Source organism: Halictus rubicundus, chromosome 13, assembly GCF_050948215.1.
Source record: "Halictus rubicundus isolate RS-2024b chromosome 13, iyHalRubi1_principal, whole genome shotgun sequence".
Classification (NCBI taxonomy): Eukaryota; Metazoa; Arthropoda; class Insecta; order Hymenoptera; family Halictidae; genus Halictus; species Halictus rubicundus.
In genome coordinates this window covers 5,437,095-5,457,302 of record NC_135161.1, presented here as the reverse complement: position 1 = coordinate 5,457,302, position 20,208 = coordinate 5,437,095, and the positions used below count along the sequence as shown (strand labels likewise).

Here is a 20,208-nt window from a genome sequence, read left to right as displayed (position 1 = left end):
AACTGTATCTCCCAAGGACGGCGCACCTGGCCGCAGATGGCACAAAAGCCACTATAGTGGCGTTACCGTTCAAACTGATGCATTCCACGGAAGCCACTATAGTGGCTTAAGAGGTTAAAAAAAGAGATCTATAACATATACATTAACAGATTTTACTGAAAAAATGTTAATATCTCGTTTTTAATATTTACTATGCTTTAAAAATAAGTATAATTAATATAGCCACAATAATTAGCGCCCCCAAAGTAATTGGGTCCCTTACCCTATAAAAGTTTCCAAGCTCTGTCTTCTGTGGATGATTCGATGAACGGATGAATCGGAGCTACGTGCGTTAGACTGTCAACTAAAAGAAAACAAACAGAAAGCGTTTTTTCGGTTAGAAAAGAAGATGGTAGCATCGAAAAACGAAAAACTGAAAATGGAAACGATACGAACCAAAGAAGAGTGCTCGTCTGTTGGCGCAGTTAACCGCTCGATGGTATTTCGCTGGCATTGCGTGGGCGTGGGTGGCTCAAGTTCGAAGGTGTAACATCAGCTATATAATTTTGCTTTATTTATATTTCAAATTATTTTAATTTAAAAATTACAGAGATCATTTCGTTTACGGATTGTCGGTGATGACAAGAAACGAGAGAATATTGTTTTGCGAACGTGTATAATATACGCCTACGATGTAATGATAGTAATAATCGTAATAATAATAATAATCGTAATAAAAAATAAAGAGATTACTGAAATAAAGAAGGCAAAAAAAGACTAATTAGGAAAAACGAAGTTGTATAATCGATAGCAAAGTAAACGAGAGAGAAAGAGGGGAGAAAAAGTGGTCTCGGATCGTGAGGTCTGTCGCCGTTCTTTTCATTTTCTTTTATCTTTTATCTTTTTCTTTTGCATTTTCTTTATCATTTTTCTGTTCCGTTTTATCGGGTGAAAGGAAAAAGTAAAAACGTTTACCTTTACTATAAAAATTCTTCGTCGACCACGAGAATATTAAGTAATTATATATCACTTATCGTATTGGATCTGACCTTATATCGTCGTTATATAAATAGACGTTCGTTATCGATATTTCAAATTTGTTTACCTTGTTTACAAATATAAAATAAGACGCAAGAATTCATCCTATCTATGTGAATGAAAAATAAAATTTCCTATCTAACCGCGGCTAAACACGTGTCTCGAAGTCTTAAACTAAACAGAAACGATTACCGCATGTGTGTTCCGTGAACCAACAACCATGATTCATCCCGTCAAACTTACTCTTCCGTGTCTGTACGTGTGTCTGTCTGCTGTGTGCGTATGGTGCGTTCGTGCATGTGTATGTGTATGTATGCATGCTAGTGTCGTGTGTACAGCGTGTTTAGCGTCTGCCTTTGTCCTCTGTCCATTGTCTCGGTCGTCGGTCCTCGTCTCTGTCATTTTGTTGAGAGAGTCTCGCACGTCCGGAGAGAGAAACCCTAATAAATTTTGATTTATCGATCCCATTCTCTATGTTCGTAATAATAATAAAAATAATCATAAAAATAATAATAATAGTAATAATATAATATCGTTCTCTATGTATTCCTTTTCATCCTCCGTGTGTCCTTCCATCCGTCTCTTCTTTCTTTCTTTCTTTTTATACTTTTTTTTTTTGTTTCTTCGTGTACACATGCGTCTGTATACTCTCTGTTTTTCTCTCCTTTGTATCCTGTCTCTATTATACGAAAAGAAAAGAAGATGAAGATGATGTGCTTTCGCGACGCGTCTACGATACAGTTATGCTACCTTTAATAATCGCTTTTCTCTCGATAACCCCCCGGGAAAATCTCTGTGTATGGGCGTATGTGTGTGTATGTCTATGTGTATGTGTGTGCGAATGTGTATCGGTGAACGATTCAAGCGGAAAACTCTGAAAAACTGTCTTCTTTCTGACGACCTTTCCTTTTTCTCTGTTCTCTCTTTTTGTTCCATTTTCTCTGTTCTGTTCTATTCCTTTTCCCCCTTCTCTGTCATTCGCACATCGTCGTTTAATTACAGTTTACAATTACAAGTGAGTCATGTTTTTTTTTTTCTTTTCCGGACACATTTAATAACTAAGATCAGAATTATGCGCTGCTGCTGCTGCTGCTGCTGCTGCCAGTTGGGATCGATTCTCGATTTCCCTCCAATTCCGCTACCGGAACAACTAATTATCGGCCGTCTCTCGCCCTGGTGGTCCGGTGCTTGTTCGAGACGACGAACGACGACGACGACGACGACGAAGCGACCTGCGTGGTGGCCGTGTGCCGACGGTGCACGTCCCTGTTGTGGAGATCCTGATCCAGCTTGTCGTGGCTAGCCAGCCCGTGAACGTTGCACACCATGCTCTGCGGATGAGAATGAGAATGACAAGGATGCTGGTGCTGAAGAAGGGGTGTGGTCGTCTTTGTCGTCGTCGTCGTCGTCGTCGGTGGAGGTGGTGGCGGAGGATGCGGAAGGGTGTTGAGCCACGTCACGCCTGGCTCCGCTCTGTGTCATTTGCCATTCTGCTGTAACGCCGCATTGATTTGAGCCCACAGCTCCTTGTTGCAAGACTGAGATCTACAACAACAACAACAATTAACATTAATTTACATTCCCTCGGTTTCAATTAGAGGACCGTCGCCCATCTCGTCTCTAATTCCCTGAAAATACCGTACTACTGAATTACCATTCTCGGTTTGTTTTCTTATCTAATTTCCTATAAACATTGCTATAGAGAATTCTACTATACACTGCACGAAATTTCTATAAAGCCACCTACATTTTGGTGTATTTTTAAACAATATAGAGAAATTTGTTACTTTTCAAAGATCTATAACATTGTATACTGACTACTGAGTAGAGATATATACGCCACAGTCTCACAAATGTTTACGTCTTCAATTTATTTACATTTTCGTCGAAGGCCGCGGAACGGGAGTGCGAAATTTCTATAAAGCCACTTAGTTTGTGCTTAGATTTTGTGTGGATAACACGTGAGTCTCGGCAAAGAAACTTTAATTGTAATTCAGATGTGCGTATATATACTAAAATTGATTTTTAAATTCATAAAAATTGTATATATATATTATATGTGTATTTATTTTTACTAGAATGCCACGAGGCAAGTTGTTGACCAGTGAAGAGAAGGCATCCATTCATGCTTATAAAGATATGGGGTGTTCTAATCGATCAAATGCGAAAAAAATTAATAGATCGCGTACTTTAATAGATAATTATATAAATTTGGGCGAAGAATATGGTAAGAAACACCCTACAGGTAGAAATAAAAAATTGACGAGAAGACAATATTCATTATTGATGAGACTGGCAGCAAGGAAAACAAAATGTGCAGCAGAACTTCGAACTGAACTACAACTACCAATAAGTTCAGGGCGATTTAAACGGAAAAAAATGCTCCAGAAACCAGCACTCAAAGAACGACACAACAAGCTCGTCTCGAATTTGCACAAAGACATATGTCCTGGACAGAAGAATGGAACAATATAATTTTCTCCGATGAGAACAAATTTAACTTAGATGGGCCAGTTGGTCACAAGTACTACTGGCACGATTTAAGAAAAGATCCTAATGTAGCAATGAGTCGTAACTTCGGTGCAGGCTCATTAATGATTTGGGCTGCATTCAGAGCCAATAAAAAAACCCTAATCTGTCGAATTAACCACAAAATGAATTCGTCACAATACACGGAGCTGTTGGAGATAGTCTTAATACCATTCACTGAAGAAATTAAGACTGACAATTTCATTTTTCAATAGGATAACGCCTCAGTTTATGTATCAAGGGAAACAAAGGAGTGGTTAGACAGCAGAAATATCGGTGTTTTGACATGGCCAGCTTGTTCACCAGATTTAAACCCAATTGAGAACCTTTGGGGAATACTTGCAAGAAAAGTATATGGTAATTGTAAACAGTACAACTCTGTTTCTGAGTTATGGACTGAAGTGAACGAAGCGTGGACATCGATCGAAGCAGAAACTCTTCGTGCTTTGATGGCATCAACGCCTAATCGAATTTTCGACGTTATTCGAAAAAATGGCAATTATACTAAGTATTAATTTCGAAATTTAGAAGAAATTTTTGTTAATATTGATGTTATCTACTTAAAAAACGTTTGGCTTTATGGAAATTTCGCAGTTCAATTTTTGTTAAACTATATAATTTTACGTTTTTTTATAAATAAAGAATATATCTATGACTGCAAACATGTATATGGTTTCTTTTATTAATCCAAAAATGCTATGATGCATCAGCTTTTCATTACTATAACATAATTATAAGATTTCACCAAAAAATCTGGCGGCTTTATGAAAATTTCGAGCAGTGTACAGGATTGCCCTGATCGTTGTTGACCTTATTGCCCATGATCCATCATGGTCCTTTAGTTCTTCCGACATTTGAACGTATCACCGTTCGCTGTACAAATTCAAAGAATATATTCATCTTCGCTTCCGAGATGATTATGGAGGTCTTTGAAGAATGCCAACCATTTTAGTAATTTTACTGAACGTAGGGTACTACATCCCATCCATTATGGAGGGGGAGCTACCCTTGCAAGGAGCAAATTCAGGTTGGAGATACGAGGGACGCGGATGAAGGTCAGACGGTGGAATAAACGAGCATCAGTGTATCATCTATCGAGTTACCTTTTGATAGACTGGAGCCACTCCTTGAACTGAACAAGTCCCTCGGGAGTGATGTGAAACGCTGCCCTGGCAGCGCAGACTACATTGGCGAACTCCTCGTAATCGCCGGCCATCAAATGATACAATTTTTGATGCATGCACTGGATGTACCTGTAACGAACATTGCAAACCGGTTAGGGTCAAACATTATAGGGTAAACATTGTATCGGTTGCAAACATTCGTTCTTTGCACTCGACTGTCCTTTCTGAAGGATCCTTTCTAAGACTGTCCTTTCTATAGATAAATAAGGACGTTCGAGTTGTTTGAAATTCCCGCGAAATGTGTCTTCGAGTGCAAAGAGCCAAAAGAGAGAGGGAGAGAGAGATACAGAGAAAAACGAAACTAACATTTGTTGGCATTTGTGAACAAGAGGAGCAAGAAAAGCCGATCTAAGATGCTGCAGCACGAGGGCCGGATTATTTCTAGCTAGATACTGCGCTGCCTCCAGCACAACGTCGTGGAGAACGAACGGGCTGACGATGCTGTTCACGGTGCAGACGCAAAGCTGATGAAGGTATTGGGTGCCGAGGCGTTTCGAAACTCTCAACAGCCACTTGACGTCCTCTCCGTAAGGTGGATTCCGCGCGTATTTCGCCTGCGGTCTGTCGTCGTGAACTCTGCGAGCTAGAGTCTCCAAGGCCAGCATCCCCACGCGATAGGCTGAGACGAGGGCACGGAGTTGGTACGGACTGAACGTCTGGGTCTGCCTATGAACCTGTAGCGAGCATTTGAATATCGTCAGAGGTCGATTCGAAGGAAAGACTCACTATAATCTGTCCAATGAAACGTAAGCTTAAACGAAAAGAAATAGCCACTCGAGAGCGACAGAGTTGAATTCCTCTTCTCAGATGCTTGATTGCCTCGTCTCGTTGGACAGACTACAAAAGGAATAGCGAATGCTTGTTTGTGCGTACCTGAGGCTGCGTCCTCACGTTGGACATCATGGGCTGCGCTTGCACCATCGCCGGTCCAGGCATATTGTTCTGGCCGGGAATGGATCCCGTCACTCCTGCCTGCACCTGCGAGCAAACAACTCCGTCAAATTAATCGTTGGCAACCATTGGACTGTGGATCTTTGCGCCAATCATCCACAGTCTAGCAACGACGATCGATAATAGAATAAGACATAGCATACGTTAACCGGCATGGGCTGTTGCATAGTAAACATGTGGTGGGTTCCCGGCGAGGGCGGAGGTTGCGGCGTGTAGTACTGCGGCATAGTCTGCGGTTGCGCGGCCTGCGAGGGATGGTGTGGATGCTGAGGATGTTGAGGATGCTGGGGATGTCTCGGATGGGACGGGAATGCCGCGTGGTACATTTGCATGTGCGATGGCGCCGGTGGCAGGGACACTCTGTGCGAAGGCATGGGTCCACCGAACGTCGTGATGGAGTGGTGAGGGTGTACGAAACTGTAGGGACCCATAGCGTACGGCATACCGAGTCCTGAAACCGAGAGTCAAGATGACCGATCTCGCTGGAAAACGCTGTACATCTAGCTCGTTCTATTTCAAATAGAAATCAAGTTACCCATCGAAGTCGCCAGCGTGTTTATAGCTGGAAGGTTGGAATAGGGTGGCGGGGGTGGCTGTGTGCTGGTCACGACCACGGCTTGAGCCGGCCCTGGCATCATTTGACCGTTCGACATGTCTACCGGTGGACCAGGCTCCACCATGAACACGTCGTTTATGTCGAGCTGCAGAGGATCGTGCGGCATGTCATCCTGCTGCTCTCCGCCCGGAGTGTGCTGCACACGTAAATCGATATTTTATGATGCGGTGTACGGCGCTTGGCAGCTCGATCTGGATCACGATCTCGACCTACTTACCTTCAAGTATAATTCATACCAATACTTGGCAACCTGGAACAGCACTTCCGGGTACACGCCACCACCCTTAGCGGTGTTTTCCACGGTGATGCACGCTTGCTCCAGCATCTCGTCGCTCTGCTCCTTGCACTGCAATGGGAAGACGACTACCGGGTCATTGGAATTTTTGGAAAAGCAGGAGGGGAGTGGCGCAGACGTTCGAGGATCGTCCGAACGTTGTCATCGATGACTTGTTATACACTTGCCTGCAAAATGGCTCTCTGAACCTCGTTTGGATTCAACGCGTGGGCGTACGGCAGACAAGAGAGCGCGAGTTCCGCGGCCGCTATCACCATATTCGGGTCGCTTCCTCTCGAGGACTTGTCCGCTATGCCGACGGCTTCCGGTGGCGTTAGGTGCCCCTCCCAGCTGTCGATCAGGAACCAGATCGCCGGCGCTCCGATCTCCATAGCTTGACCGGTGATCCAAGATACGTGGCTCGAATACGTGCGGCTCAGCCAGTTCGGTGTCACGCAATTGTGCAGCCCGAGCGCGTACAGTCCGAGCTGGAATGCGCACATGTGCAGAGCTCTGTGTGGACGGTGATGGTTCAAACTAGTGGACGATGGGTTGAACAGCGACGTAGAGCTGCTACCGCCAGCCTTCATTAGAACCGTCTTCGCTAGCTCGCACATGAAGTGAGCTCCAGCCTCGGATGGCTGATTCGGGATGGATGGGCAAAATCGTTTGCTTTTGTATCTGAGCAAGAAGAAGAAGAGCATGTTTTAGATGAAAAAGAGAACTCGAAGGAGGTGCCTAGATATAGTTAATTCCTTGTCCTTGCTTTCGCTTGAAATCTTCATTCGATTTAACACTAAACCTACCAAGCATTAACAGTATCTGGCAAATATTGCTTTATAAAAATGGCAAAAATTTATTGAGATTGCCCGTCACTATTTTAAATGAATTTTTATAGTTTCGAGAATTGTAAATTCTGACCGTGGTAGGTTTAGTGTTAAGATCAACATCAAGACCATAGCGTAAGGAGGCTCGAGTAAGAATGTTCGAAAGGTGAAGAACCTTGTCTCCTTTGTCCTGGTGAGCACAGTGTGCTGAACGATCTGCGGTTGCACCGTCAACGCGCTCATTCCGGTTTCCAGTTCTGCGCTGGTGCTACTATGGGGTCTACTGCTGGTGCCAACCACGCTGTCACCGTTGCCAGCGTCCGTGCCAACGAGAGGGAGAATGGGACACTCTTCGTCCGGAAGATATCTGTCCGCCTGAAACGGAAGTTGTGCTCGTAAGACTTCGCGCGAGACAGAGAGGATAACCTTCGATCCCACGACAAAGTTAAATCTAACGGTTTACCTCGCTGCTCTTCGGTGCTCCGCGCGAGTAGTAGTATATAGGCGAGATCGGTGATTTGATCAGCTGATGAACGTCAGGGTCCAGCAGTTTCTTCATGATCCGGGCCACCTTGGTGGGCTCGGACTTGTAGTGGACGAGCAACGTGATGGCCAAGTCCCCTCTGAACAAGTCACGGGAGCGAGATTATGATATCGGCAAGAAGCGAGAAGGAATTAATCGGGACAACGAGCGAGTGAGGTGTGACAACACAAGCGAGTTACCTCTGACGTCGAGTGCCCTCGCAAAGAAGAGGATGATCAGCCTCGCTCACGTTCGCCTTCAGTCCCAGAGCAGTGACGGCCGCGTCGAACCCAAGATTCTCGTCAACGTCTGTGGGCAGGTGTTTTACTCCTGCGAATCATTCCACAATTTTTTATTCTCTGCCTCTACCGTTCAAACTTTAACTCTCTCTTGTCTGAAAGAATTATCGTCTGGCCTAAATAGAACGCGTGTTAACCCCCAAATACATAGAAGACCAGTCAGATATCAATGTACATGATATACATCCCAGCAGAAAGAAAATGGCGAAAAAGGATTCGTACTTGTCGTGTTGAGGGCGTCGAATATGAAGCTGGCCAGCATCAGGGGTAGCAACGCGTGACCCCTGGACTTCAGAACACCATCCCTCAGCTGCTCGGCCCTCTGTCGAACCATGGCCAATTCGGTTGGACCCAGGGGAATCCTCTTCAAGTGTCCTACCAGTTCGCTTTCCTGATGAGCCAATTTCACCTGGACGAAACAGAGATAATAAATGCAAAAAATCTGTACAAGTCTAGAGGATCGTCTAGACGACTAGACTGTGCCAAAGGGATCGAGATCAGATCGTTTACCTCCAGAGGCTTTGTGTTAGCAGGAGGCCTAGCCATTTCCAGGCCGGACAGGCCAACCCTGAACGCTAGATTGTGATACTCTGGATTTTCTGCGAGAACCGTGCAGAGGAAACAGCACTTGGCCAATGTAGCCGACGCAAGGCACGTGAGCTGATGAGACGCCGGATTCATCTGTTGCTGGAACAGGAAGACGCGCAGCGTTCAATACCTATCCATAACTTGCGGCAAGGTGGAAAAAGGGAGGTTGGAATCTATGGTCTCTACCTTCTTCTTCTTTCCCTTGACGGGCGCGCGGGGTTCCTTGATCATCAGATTGGGAGGATTGGCCAGCAACTCTTCTCCGAGTTGCACGCCCAGGTGGCAAGCCTCCCTCGTGTGTCCGTGAGCGTAGAGTCCTTCCGCCCTGGCGAACAGTATGTCCCAAGGATCCTCCGTCTTCATCAAGTTGCCGAGAATCGTGCTGACGCTAGGCGTACCGGAAGCCTGCGAGTCCTTGTTGAAGTCCTTCGAGGCGCCGTTGGTGGTCGCGACGGCCTTCGGATCATAGTAATAGACGTGGTACTCGTCGCAGGATGATGGACTGTCGCTGCTCGACGAGGAGCTCTCGTCCTTCGACGGCCTCCTGGACGGATCCTTCTCCAGGTCGGACTCCTGCTGCTTGTTCTTCGCGGCCTCTCCCTTCGGCAACGCTGCCCGCGACTTTTCCCGGTGCTCGTGATTCGTCCTGCTGCTGCGCTTCAAGTCCGCGTCGGCCTTGTTATTACTGCTATCGCTACTATCACTGTGGGTCTCGCACGAGGCGTTCGACCGGTGCTTGTCCGAGTCTTGAGCGTTCTTCAGGCTTTCGTTGCTGTTCGACGATGACTCGCTGCCACCGCCCTCCTGAAACATTTGCGCAAACGTTACCAAACGTTACGAGACGTGCCGTTATACAAGGTGATCATTCGAAAACTTTTCAGCCGAATATCTCGAAAAGTATGAAAGATATTAAAAAATTGTAAAACACGTGTCCAAGGATTTCGAGGGGAAAAGAGGGGAACAGTATCAGTTTTTTACTTGGGTGGCGTTTTCAAGGTCATTTGAAGGTCAACTGTGTTTTTCAAATGGAAACCTATATTTTCTATTGTGAGATCTTATTGTACGTAACAAGACCAGCAATTTTCGTAGGATACCTTTTTTTATCCGTGCACTAGTTTCGGAGATATTTAAAGAGGAATAGAGCGAGTCACATACTTACACTGCGAGAAAGTTTGTAATTTCTATATAACTGTAACAAATTTTCAAAATGTTCTCCGTTGTTTTCTAAACAATAATACAGAGGATTCTCAAATTCTGAACGAACATTTTTGAAGATGTCTGCTGGAATAGCTCTACTTTCCTGTACAATTCTGCGACGCAAATCGTTGACGCTTTCTGGTCGCATTTTATAAACAACTTTAAGTGTCTCCACAAAAAGAAGTCGACTGGAGTTAGATCTGATGATCTTGGTGGCGACTCAATAACACCTCTTCTACCGATCCATCTTAGTGGGAATCGATTGTTTAACAAAGTAGAAGTACAAAAGTTCTTCATTTAACAAAAAATTGCTGTTTTCATCTCTTTGGTTTTCAAGACTTTCTGTTATAAGTGGATCAATGATGTCGTCCAGTAAATTTAAACACAGATTGCCATTCAAATTCTCTTGGAAAAACAGAGGACCTATAATAGCATTTCCTAAAATGCCGGCCCAAACATTTATTTTTTCCGGCCATTGAGTGTTACTTTCTCTAATAAGATGTGGATTTTCGTCACTCCAATAACGACAGTTATGACGATTTACAACATCGTTTAACAAAAAAGTGCATTCGTCACTAAAACAAATGTTTTTAATTAGATTAGGAGTGACGTTTATCATATTTGTTAATTCCTCAGAAAACTCAATCCGTCTGTCAAAGTCATCTTCCAATAACTTTTGATGCAACTGCATTTTATAAGGATGAAACTTATTATGTTTAAGCAACTTGTGAACAGATCCCACTGATACACCAGTTACCATTGAAACTTGTCGAATTGAACTAGTAGGATTCACAGTAAACTGTTTTATGATTTCGATTTGATCAGCTTCTTTTCTGAATTTTGGCTGGTTTCTTTTTAAATTTGTCACCGATCCTGTTTCCTTAAACTTTGAAACATGTCTATCAGGATGTCTCTCATTAAACGTAGCAGCAGTTCGACGAGCACACTCAAAAGCTCCATAAATAAAAATTATTTCTACTCGTTCTTCTAAAGAATACACCATTTTATACGATACTACGATATAGTATCTCTTATTAGGATGATTCACACTGGACTAAATCGTTTTCAAACGGTACGTGCTAGTACAATTGGAAAACATCAACTATTTGTGTCAAAGAATTTTACACAATAATATGCCTCGCTCTACTTCTCTTTAAATATCTCGGACACTCGTGCGCGGATAAAAAAACGTATCCTACGAAAATTGCTGGTCCTTTTACGTACAATAAGATTCCATAATAAAAAATATAGGTTTCCATTTGAAAAAACAAAGTTGACCTTCAAATGACCTTGAAATCTTCACGGAGGATTGCATAGTTCGTTGGAAAGCCTGATTCCTCGACAAAATTCCATTACTCGAAACTGATAGGTAACATGAACAAATTGTTTCAGACGAAGATTGTAGAACATCGAAGAGAGTACACTAAGTATGCGGTTTTTAACACTTTACCGACCGGTACCGGTTGAACATGCTACTCCCTTCTTACCGATCATTCGACCACAAATACTTCCCTGACATCGGCTCTGTTTCGGTTGCCGTGCCAACAAGAGTCAGATTATACTAGGCAGGTCTAATTTAATAGACTAACAAACTAATAAACTAATAAACTAATAGGCTACCGGTCGGTAAGCGCCGGGGACAAAAAGCCGATTAATAGGCTACCGGTCGGTAAAGTGTTAAATACAAACACGAAAGTTGATTTTTGCCCATTGTCAACGCACCAGTTGAACCGCTTTAATTACAATGGACAGGGTGGTTTTTATTTGTGTCTAGAAGAGGCTACCTGCGAGTCCGTGTCCCCGCAGTTGTTCAGGTGAGCGCAGCGTCGTCTGACGAGGATCACTTGGGGCTCGAACGTGTCGGGTATGTCGGTCTCGTTCTCGCAGAAACCCTCGGAGCTGACGCTACTCCGGTTCCCATCGCCTCCGCCACCCCCGCCGCCTCCTCGTTCGCATAAGCCGAGCAGGTCCCTGGTGGTGATTCGTTTCCGGCCCAAGTACTCCCCCAGATCCGGGTCCAACGTCCGTCTGCCATAATGGTGGGACATCGGCGGCTGACAGTTCAGGACGGCCGCGCTGGAGTTCACCTGACGGCACATGACACAATGCTACCTTGTTACTTGTTTCAAGGCCACCAACTGTTTTCTCGGTCTGGCGCTTCGTAGCCACTCCGATAACAACGCGACTCCTCGCGTCCCTGTTTCGGGGTCGAACGGATAGGATCGTTGCTTGTATCATCGACTGACCTGATTGACCTCGGTCCTGGTATCCCCGGCGCGCCGGAAGCAGGTGAACGGACAATGATACATGGGATTACTTCCGGCAGTGTAGGTGATACCCGGCAAGGTGTACTCCTCCCAGTCCAGGTAGCAGGCCTCGAGGGCCGACTTGAAGCCGGTGAACACCGTCAGGTCGTGCTTCAAAGAGTCCTTGTGGCCGCTGCTGTTGCTCTTGTTGTGCGAATTGTGCGACACCGAGTTGCCCCGACTCTTTCTCACCTGCAACGAATACCGTATCAAATAGAGATCCTGGCTACTAGCGGAGATCAACGAGAAGCCAAAGAAGGGATACTGCGGGGAAGAAGAAAGTGCTGTATGTACCTTGTCGATGATCTTCATGTGCCAAGCGGTGAACCTATTGTGAAGCATCTCGCGCTCAGCCGGCGAGAGGCCAGGATTCAGCGCGGCCAGTCGCCAGAGAACGACGATCTCGTCGCAGAGGGACGAACAAGCGTGCTGGGAGGCGTGCACGGTGCTGCTCATGTTGTTCTTGCCGCCGTAACCGGTCCCGTTCAGCAGCGACACCTTCGTGTTGAACCACCAGACGAGGATCTGCTCGCAGGCCATGCACTCCTCCGTGATGATCTCCAACAGCGGTATCGCGTTGCGGTCGGTTCGCTTGAACATCTCCCGGACGATCGACAACAGGTTCCACATGCCCTCGGGCTCGCGGCCACGAAGAGGTCGTAGCAACGAGGACCATTCCGCGGCTGCTGGTGGCGCTGTCGTGCTCAGGTAGTTCACATCGCTGCGAACAGAAGCATGGGGGGATCAGAAATCGGGTGGTGGGCTTACAGGGAGGAACATATTCCAGTTACACCCTGAACATGTTCCTTTTCCAGTTTGAACCCTCGCTGGGATGTACCCAATACGACGGTACCGGAGGGAACGACGCGCAATGGTCCCAAAGCCGGAAAACGTGGCCGACACCTAAAATATGAACTTTCAGCTAGGTAAGTTTTAAGTATGGGTTTGGTTACTCTAAGAGTGTTTCTAAGTGGGGGTAAACAGCAAAAAGGTCGTTTTTTTTATACCTGAAGAACAATCACAGTCCGAACTTCGAGTTCATTAGACCATACCTTTTTAAGCTTGTGAAGCACATTGCGAATTTTAAGTGCACAGAGTACAAATTGTGTTGAAACGTTTCGATTTTAATTGTGCATTATGGATGCTGTTTGTGGAGGTAAGCTGCATAGTTTTTAGTGACAAATGTTTATTGTTAACTGATAACTATGTATACAAAGAGAGAGTAAAAGTGAAGGCATACATTTTTAAGATGTAGAGTAAAAGTTGCAAGTCTCACACGGTCTATCGCTAAAACTTGTTCGAGCTTCTACTACATAGCATTATCTTGCAATTCTAAAAAAAAATTAGCTGCCCCTAGGTGCCTCTGTGGTCGTAGTACTGTTTTTTGTAACGCAGAGTAGCTATTTTATGTGCTTTCCTTGCATTTCTTGTCAAACTGTGAGAGATATGCACAAAGTCTTTCTGTATAATTTAAACAGATTTTGAATAGAATGTCAATTTTTTTATAAAGAATCATACATCCGAAATGTTTTTATATTTTTCAAACACGAACGCTGTTTTTATACCGGCTGTTCATTTGACAACTTTTCAGCAGAATATCTCGAAAAGTATGAAAGATATAGAAGAAGTGTAAAACACGTGTCGAAGGCAGTATCAGTTCTTTATTTGGATGGCGTTTTCAAGGTCATTTGAAGGTCAACTTTGTTTTTTCAAATGGAAACCTATATTTTTTATTATGGGATCTTATTGTACGTAGAAAGACCAGCAATTCTTCAATTCTTTCTTTTTTGAAATACCTACTTTGAATACCTTCTTTCATCATACCATCTTCCCCCTCGTTCAGGTCAATATGAGACAGCGAATTTTCTAATTTCAAGTTCAGATTCGAGATCAGCGACCCTAAAAACGGCCTAATACCAATTTTCAAGCAGAACCATTCATTTTTTAATGTATATGTCCGCCATATTGGATCCGCCATTTTGTTTTTTCTAATTTGAAGTTCAGATTCGTGGTCAGCGACCCCAAAAACGGCCTAATACCAATTTTCAAGCAGAATTAATAATTTTTTAATGTATATGTCCACCATACTGGGTCCGCCATTTTGTTTTTTCTAATTTCAAGTTCAGATTCGTGATCAGCGACCCTAAAAATGGCCTAATACCAATTTTCAAGCAGAATTAATAATTTTTTAATGTATATGTCCACCATACTGGGTCCGCCATTTTGTTCTTTCTAATTTCAAGTTCAGATTCGTGGTCAGCGACCCCAAAAACGGCCTAATACCAATTTTTAAACAGAATTAATAATTTTTTAATGTATATGTCAGCCATATTGGATCCGCCATTTTGTTTCTTCTAATTTCAAGTTCAGATTCGTGATCAGCGACCCTAAAAACGGCCTAATACCAATTTTCAAGCAAAACCAATAATTTTTTAATGTATATGTCAGCCATATTGGATCCGCCATTTTGTTTCTTCTAATTTCAAGTTCAGATACGTGGTCAGCGACCCCAAAAACGGCCTAATACAAATTTTCAAGCAGAACCAATAATTTTTTAATGTATATGTCAGCCATATTGGATCCGCCATTTTGTTTCTTCTAATTTCAAGTTCAGATACGTGGTCAGCGACCCCAAAAACGGCCTAATACAAATTTTCAAGCAGAACCAATAATTTTTTAATGTATATGTCAGCCATATTGGATCCGCCATTTTGTTTCTTCTAATTTCAAGTTCAGATACGTGGTCAGCGACCCCAAAAACGGCCAATACTAATTTCCAAGCAGAACCAATAATTTTTTAATAAGTTGTGAAGTTTCGACCACGTTTTGGCGATTTGGGACCACTGTGCGACGCGACGAACAGAAGTCTACCTGAAGACGATCGGAGCGGGCACGCAGAACTTGATGAGAATCTTCTGGATGTTGTTGTGGAGCGTCTTCTCGTCCAGGTACCAGGACGTCTGATCGTGTGCCGAGGGTCCAGCTGTGGGATCCGGGGCGCCGCAGTAGCTGTTGATGGTGCTCGGTTGCACCGACAACAACTCGTCGAGAAGACGTTGAGCTGTCGGCAGTATCTGCTGCGGCAGCTCGCTGATCAGATACTGCGCGAACTTCTGTAGTTGTTCCCGGTGCAGTCGTGACAGGGATTCGCTAACCGGAGCTCTCAGACATACTTGCGTTGGCTAGAAGGCAGACAAGATGAATTTTTCAAAAATCGTATCACCATGTCGCCGTTCGATCACGGTGCAGCGATGTTCAAATTTCTTTAGCTTTCCAAGATGGGGTTCTCGGAGATCGTTGTACGATTTCCGAAGACCCCGAGGGATTCTTTCCGTACCATGTGTATCCTGTGGAGGCATACTGCGACCACATGGGCGCACCAATAGGCCTTCGAGGAGCAGGTGCAGGTGCAGGACGTGATTTTCCGCCGATCGAACGTGACGGCTACGTTGAACTGCGGTCTGTCGCCATTCAGCATCGCCTGTGGCTGCACGGTGGCGCTTAGGTGGAATCCTGGGCAAAGAAAAAGATTGTTTAAACAAGAACTATAAATTAGATGCTGTGCCGAAAGTGGTCCTGGAGAACGAAGCATCTCGAACTTGGTCCTCCAACAAGCTACAGTGTTCACTCTATGTACAGGGTGTCCACGTAACACTTTTCACGATTTTTCAAGTACTTGCGATAATCGGACAAACAAATATTTTCAACGAAAGTATTGTCAAGGTCACCTTCATTTTTTAAAATGGCACTTTTCATTTTGGACTTAACAGTATTATAGCCCGTACCAAGACGAATTCAACGACCTGGTATGCCATGACCTTCGGATGACCTTGAAGGCAAAGAAATGAAAATTTCAACGAGAAATGACAGTCTGCTGAATGGGTGATAATAACTATGGCTTGGCCGCCTCGGTCCTCTGATTTGTCACCACTTGATTTTTTTCATGGGGTCATTTACAGTCGATAGTTTATGCTGTTCCAATACAAAGTAAGGAACATTTAAAGCAGCGAATTCGTAGAGCATGCGAAGAACTTCGCTACGACACTATCGTAAGAGCAGCCAATGCAAACTTGCTACGTAGAACGGAATTGTGTCTACAACAACATGGATCACATTTCGAACATTTGATGTGACTTTTTCACGAAATCGTTTGCATTCATTTAGTCAAGGTTCCTGAATTGAATGCAATTTCGAGTCTTAATAATAAACACAAGTTATTATCGCCCGTTCAAGCAGACTGTCATTTCTTGTTGAAATTTTGATTTCTTTGTCTTGAAGGTCGTCCGAAGGTCATAGTATACTACGTCGTTGAATGCGTCTTTATACGGACTATAATACTGTTAAGTCAAAAATACAAAGTGCCATTTTAAAAAATGAAGGTGACCTTGACAATACTAAAAGAAAAATGTCCCGAATTTTTTTATTGCAATATGTAGCCAATCGAAAAATGATCAACTTTTGTTGAAAATATTTGTTTGTCAGATTATCGTAAGTACTTGAAATATCGTGAAAAGCGTTACGTGGGACACCCTGTATATGTCGCCAAGGCCTCGATCATAAACGTCGCGGACACTCCGTAGGGGTGCCATAAACCGAGCAGTGACGGGTTTAACGGACTAAGCGTCCGCGTGGGGCCCCTTTCTTTTTTGTTAATAAGTAGACTGCGGATGTGTATGCAATTTTCAATTTTTCTAGAGAAATTTTCAGAAAGTGAAAGCACATGAAAATTTAATTTTTAGTGGGAATAGCCTTTGCAGATACAAAATCCATAAAAATCGCCCAAAATTCTATCGTATTTTGTTCTCGGATTTTTTGACAATTTTTACGAGCCATAAACGCATAAAGTTCCGCAGTCTACTAACAAGTTTATGAGAATTTTCTTGCAACTTCTATTTCTAATTTGAGTTTGAGAGCCCCAAAATTTTTACCGCTTGGGGCCCCACTTGACTTGAGCCGCCACTGGACCCGAGGCCTCTAGAGCTTCGCTGTCCTTTTCAAAGAATAGTATCTCCTGGCCGATATATGTCCGTGGCTAGACCCGTGTTTTGGACATATATCGAGTAAACGCTGTACAGTGAATTCTCGATGTATGTCAACAACACGTCAGCGTTGTGTATAGTCCAGGAGACATACCCGAGTGTTAATTAACTCGAGTGATAATTCCGCGACGTTTATCATCCAGGCCTTGGCGACATATACAGAGAAATCACTGTATACTCAATCTAGACATATTTCAGACATCATTTCTCGGTCCTGATCCAACCGGTACTAATAATCGAGAATAGAGTAAGATAACACTGTCCAACAAAATTAAACTTTTTTCGAGTTTTGCAATACCTGTTGGGTGATTCTTATACACTTTGTCATCCTAAAACCGAATCTGAAAGTAGAATTGCTCCATCACGCAACGTTTTCGAAAAATTTTGGTTTTTGTAAAAATGCCCGATTTTGATACGAAACGACGTGTTACGCAAAAACTAAACACGCGAGAAAGTTCAAATTTGAGTCAAGAGATAGAGGGGACTCTCCTCTACATACTCATATAGTCAATTATATTTTTATGTACTTCCTAATAGTTGTAAATGGTTGTTAAAGTTTGAAAGACATACTTGAGTGGTACCAACGTCGACTACGCATAGCGACGGCCCTGGCGAGTCGCGAAAAGGCTGCAATGGCCGTCTGGCGCGAACGCGTCGCGCACACGCTGTCAATTAACATTTTCTGATCCTTCTCGTACATTAAGGGAACCAAATACTTTTCGTGAATGGTTTCTTTACCAGAAATGTCTGTAGAATGCATTCCTGTATAGTAAATTCCTGCTAGATAAAGGATTTTTCACATAAATACAAAAATAGAGCGTACAAAGTACCCGCGTCGGCACATTTTCAAACTTTAACAACCATTTACAACTATTAGGAAGTACATAAAAATATAATTGACTATATGAGTATGTAGAGGAGAGTCCCCTCTATCTCTTGACTCAAATTTGAACTTTCTCGCGTGTTTAGTATTTGCCTAACACGTCGTTTCGTATCAAAATCGGGCATTTTTACAAAAACCAAAATTTTTCGAAAACGTTGCGTGATGGAGCAATTCTACTTTCAGATTCGGTTTTAGGATGACAAAGTGTATAAGAATCACCCAACAGGTATTGCAAAATTTTTTTGGTGTTGGACAGTGTAATTGGAGACAATTCGTATACGAAATTGCGAATTTCGGCCAGGCTTTCAGGAACGAGGCGAATCGTTGGGCGCGCTTTCTTCGACATTGAGTAACAATAGCCGCAGGATCGCTGACAAACGGGTTTGCAAAAGCCATGAAACGTCGCGCGGCTGTTTCCCATTGCCGCGTAAATTAGCTCCGTGGAAATGAACCGTCCCGGGCAAACACCATGGAATTAGGGAAATTAGATTCGTCGACCACGATCTTTCCCGCAGCCGCCGTCGTCGCCGCGCCGACAGGAAATTGTCTTCTCGGAAGAAACTGTCTCTCGGCCATGGAATGGGAAATAAATATATTATGGGATAATGGAGCTCTCTCTCTCTCTCTCTCTCTCTCTCTCTCTTCTTCTCTTGTCACGTTTGTTCTCCGAGACAAAGGTAAAACAAATTGGAGTTCGCGCGACGCTCGATTCCCTCGCTAATTGATCGCAGAGAAAGAGAGAGAGAGAGAGAGAGAGAGAGAGAGAGAGAGAGAGAGAGTCCGGGGCTCTCCGTTGTTCCGCTCGTTTCCTCCCATCGATCCGACATTAAATTCGTTTCAGCGTCGGTTTACAGAGAGACGGATAGATGGAGGATTCTGCGACATCGTTCGACGATAGGGAAACGTCAGGGTCAGGTTTCCAATTATCCCGTGGTGGCCGCGGTTCTTCCCCCCCCCCTTCCCCCCGTGTACCAGAAATTCGCACAATGCTTACCGGCGCAAGAATCGCGGATAAGGAGCCGTTCGATTTTTCACAGGACTCGTCACCGTTCTCGTGACTGTCGGTCTACGGAGAGTCATAAATTGGCTAACCGCGGTGACACTGTTGCCAGGCTGTTCGAGAGGAAGATTCTGCGAAGAAGCAAGATCCACCGATCCACTTACCGATCTGCAGAGTGTCCTTGACGCTCCTCTGCCGAAAGAGGTACTCTCCCCGCTGGAACTCGTCCGCGTTCCCGTTCGCGAGACAGGAATAGAGTCTGATGTCCTCCTCGTTGTCCGGGAAGCTCCAGAAAGCTATCCTGAGCTGAAGCTGCTCGGGAACAGGTGGATAAACGTGTTCCACTAGCTCGAACGGTATGTGCGACGCCACGCAACGCGCCGCGAGCTCGCATAGCGTCGGTACCGCCTGTCCATCTGCGAAAAACAATAACGGTTCAATAACAATTCGACCATGATTATAAAGAAAAAAAAATATATTATCCATCGATCGGTTTAACGCTCCAAGCTGTGAAACACAAGAACAACATTTTCTTACCGGACGCCTCGTTATCGAGAAAATCCGGTTCCAAAGAATCGGCCGACGCGTCTGACCATGGTCGGCCAATTCTACTTACTGCCAGTATGTGCAACAGAGCGCTCGAAGCGGACGGACTTTCGGACTCATTTTCCTCGAGACCGAAGCATTGAACTAAAAAATGTTGCTCTTGATTTTCGATTTGTTTTTGCACGTTTTATAGGACTGTCGTCCCGTTGTTGGCACTTTCCGCGTTGTTTAACCCCTTGCACTACTATTTATTATTAGAAATTCTTCGTCGTGCAGAATTTCGTAGAAAAAAAATTATAGTTCATATTTATTGTACGTCTATGTTTTCTACAAACGATATACATATCAACTACAACAAAATAGAATTTTATTTCAGTTTAAAGGAAATTAATAACTAGACTGCGGATCTTTATGCGAAATAAAATTTTT

The 20,208-nt window shown here is 44.0% G+C and overlaps 1 protein-coding gene across 3 annotated transcripts in view; it reads right to left on the bottom strand.

Moving 5' to 3' along the window:
- Positions 1 to 2,379: 2,379 nt before the first annotated feature.
- Positions 2,380 to 20,208, bottom strand: part of Dora (zinc finger SWIM domain-containing dorado) — a 493,890-nt gene continuing 476,061 nt past the window's right edge. Inside the window, exons 3-22 of one of the 3 annotated variants that reach the window (XM_076798684.1) lie at positions 19,398 to 19,649; positions 15,649 to 15,824; positions 15,183 to 15,493; positions 12,606 to 13,032; positions 12,252 to 12,503; positions 11,790 to 12,092; positions 8,995 to 9,612; positions 8,731 to 8,907; positions 8,443 to 8,629; positions 8,122 to 8,251; positions 7,862 to 8,021; positions 7,574 to 7,773; positions 6,760 to 7,252; positions 6,515 to 6,643; positions 6,217 to 6,433; positions 5,825 to 6,132; positions 5,604 to 5,711; positions 5,037 to 5,404; positions 4,650 to 4,799; positions 2,380 to 2,562 (exon numbers count right to left, since the gene is read on the bottom strand). In XM_076798684.1, coding sequence (XP_076654799.1) covers positions 2,496 to 2,562; positions 4,650 to 4,799; positions 5,037 to 5,404; positions 5,604 to 5,711; positions 5,825 to 6,132; positions 6,217 to 6,433; positions 6,515 to 6,643; positions 6,760 to 7,252; positions 7,574 to 7,773; positions 7,862 to 8,021; positions 8,122 to 8,251; positions 8,443 to 8,629; positions 8,731 to 8,907; positions 8,995 to 9,612; positions 11,790 to 12,092; positions 12,252 to 12,503; positions 12,606 to 13,032; positions 15,183 to 15,493; positions 15,649 to 15,824; positions 19,398 to 19,649 — 5,033 coding nt within the window. In that variant the 3' untranslated portion in view covers positions 2,380 to 2,495. The remainder of the gene's footprint in view (positions 2,563 to 4,649; positions 4,800 to 5,036; positions 5,405 to 5,603; positions 5,712 to 5,824; positions 6,133 to 6,216; positions 6,434 to 6,514; positions 6,644 to 6,759; positions 7,253 to 7,573; positions 7,774 to 7,861; positions 8,022 to 8,121; positions 8,252 to 8,442; positions 8,630 to 8,730; positions 8,908 to 8,994; positions 9,613 to 11,789; positions 12,093 to 12,251; positions 12,504 to 12,605; positions 13,033 to 15,182; positions 15,494 to 15,648; positions 15,825 to 19,397; positions 19,650 to 20,208) is intronic. The other 2 variants (XM_076798685.1, XM_076798686.1) reach the window with 2 other exon arrangements.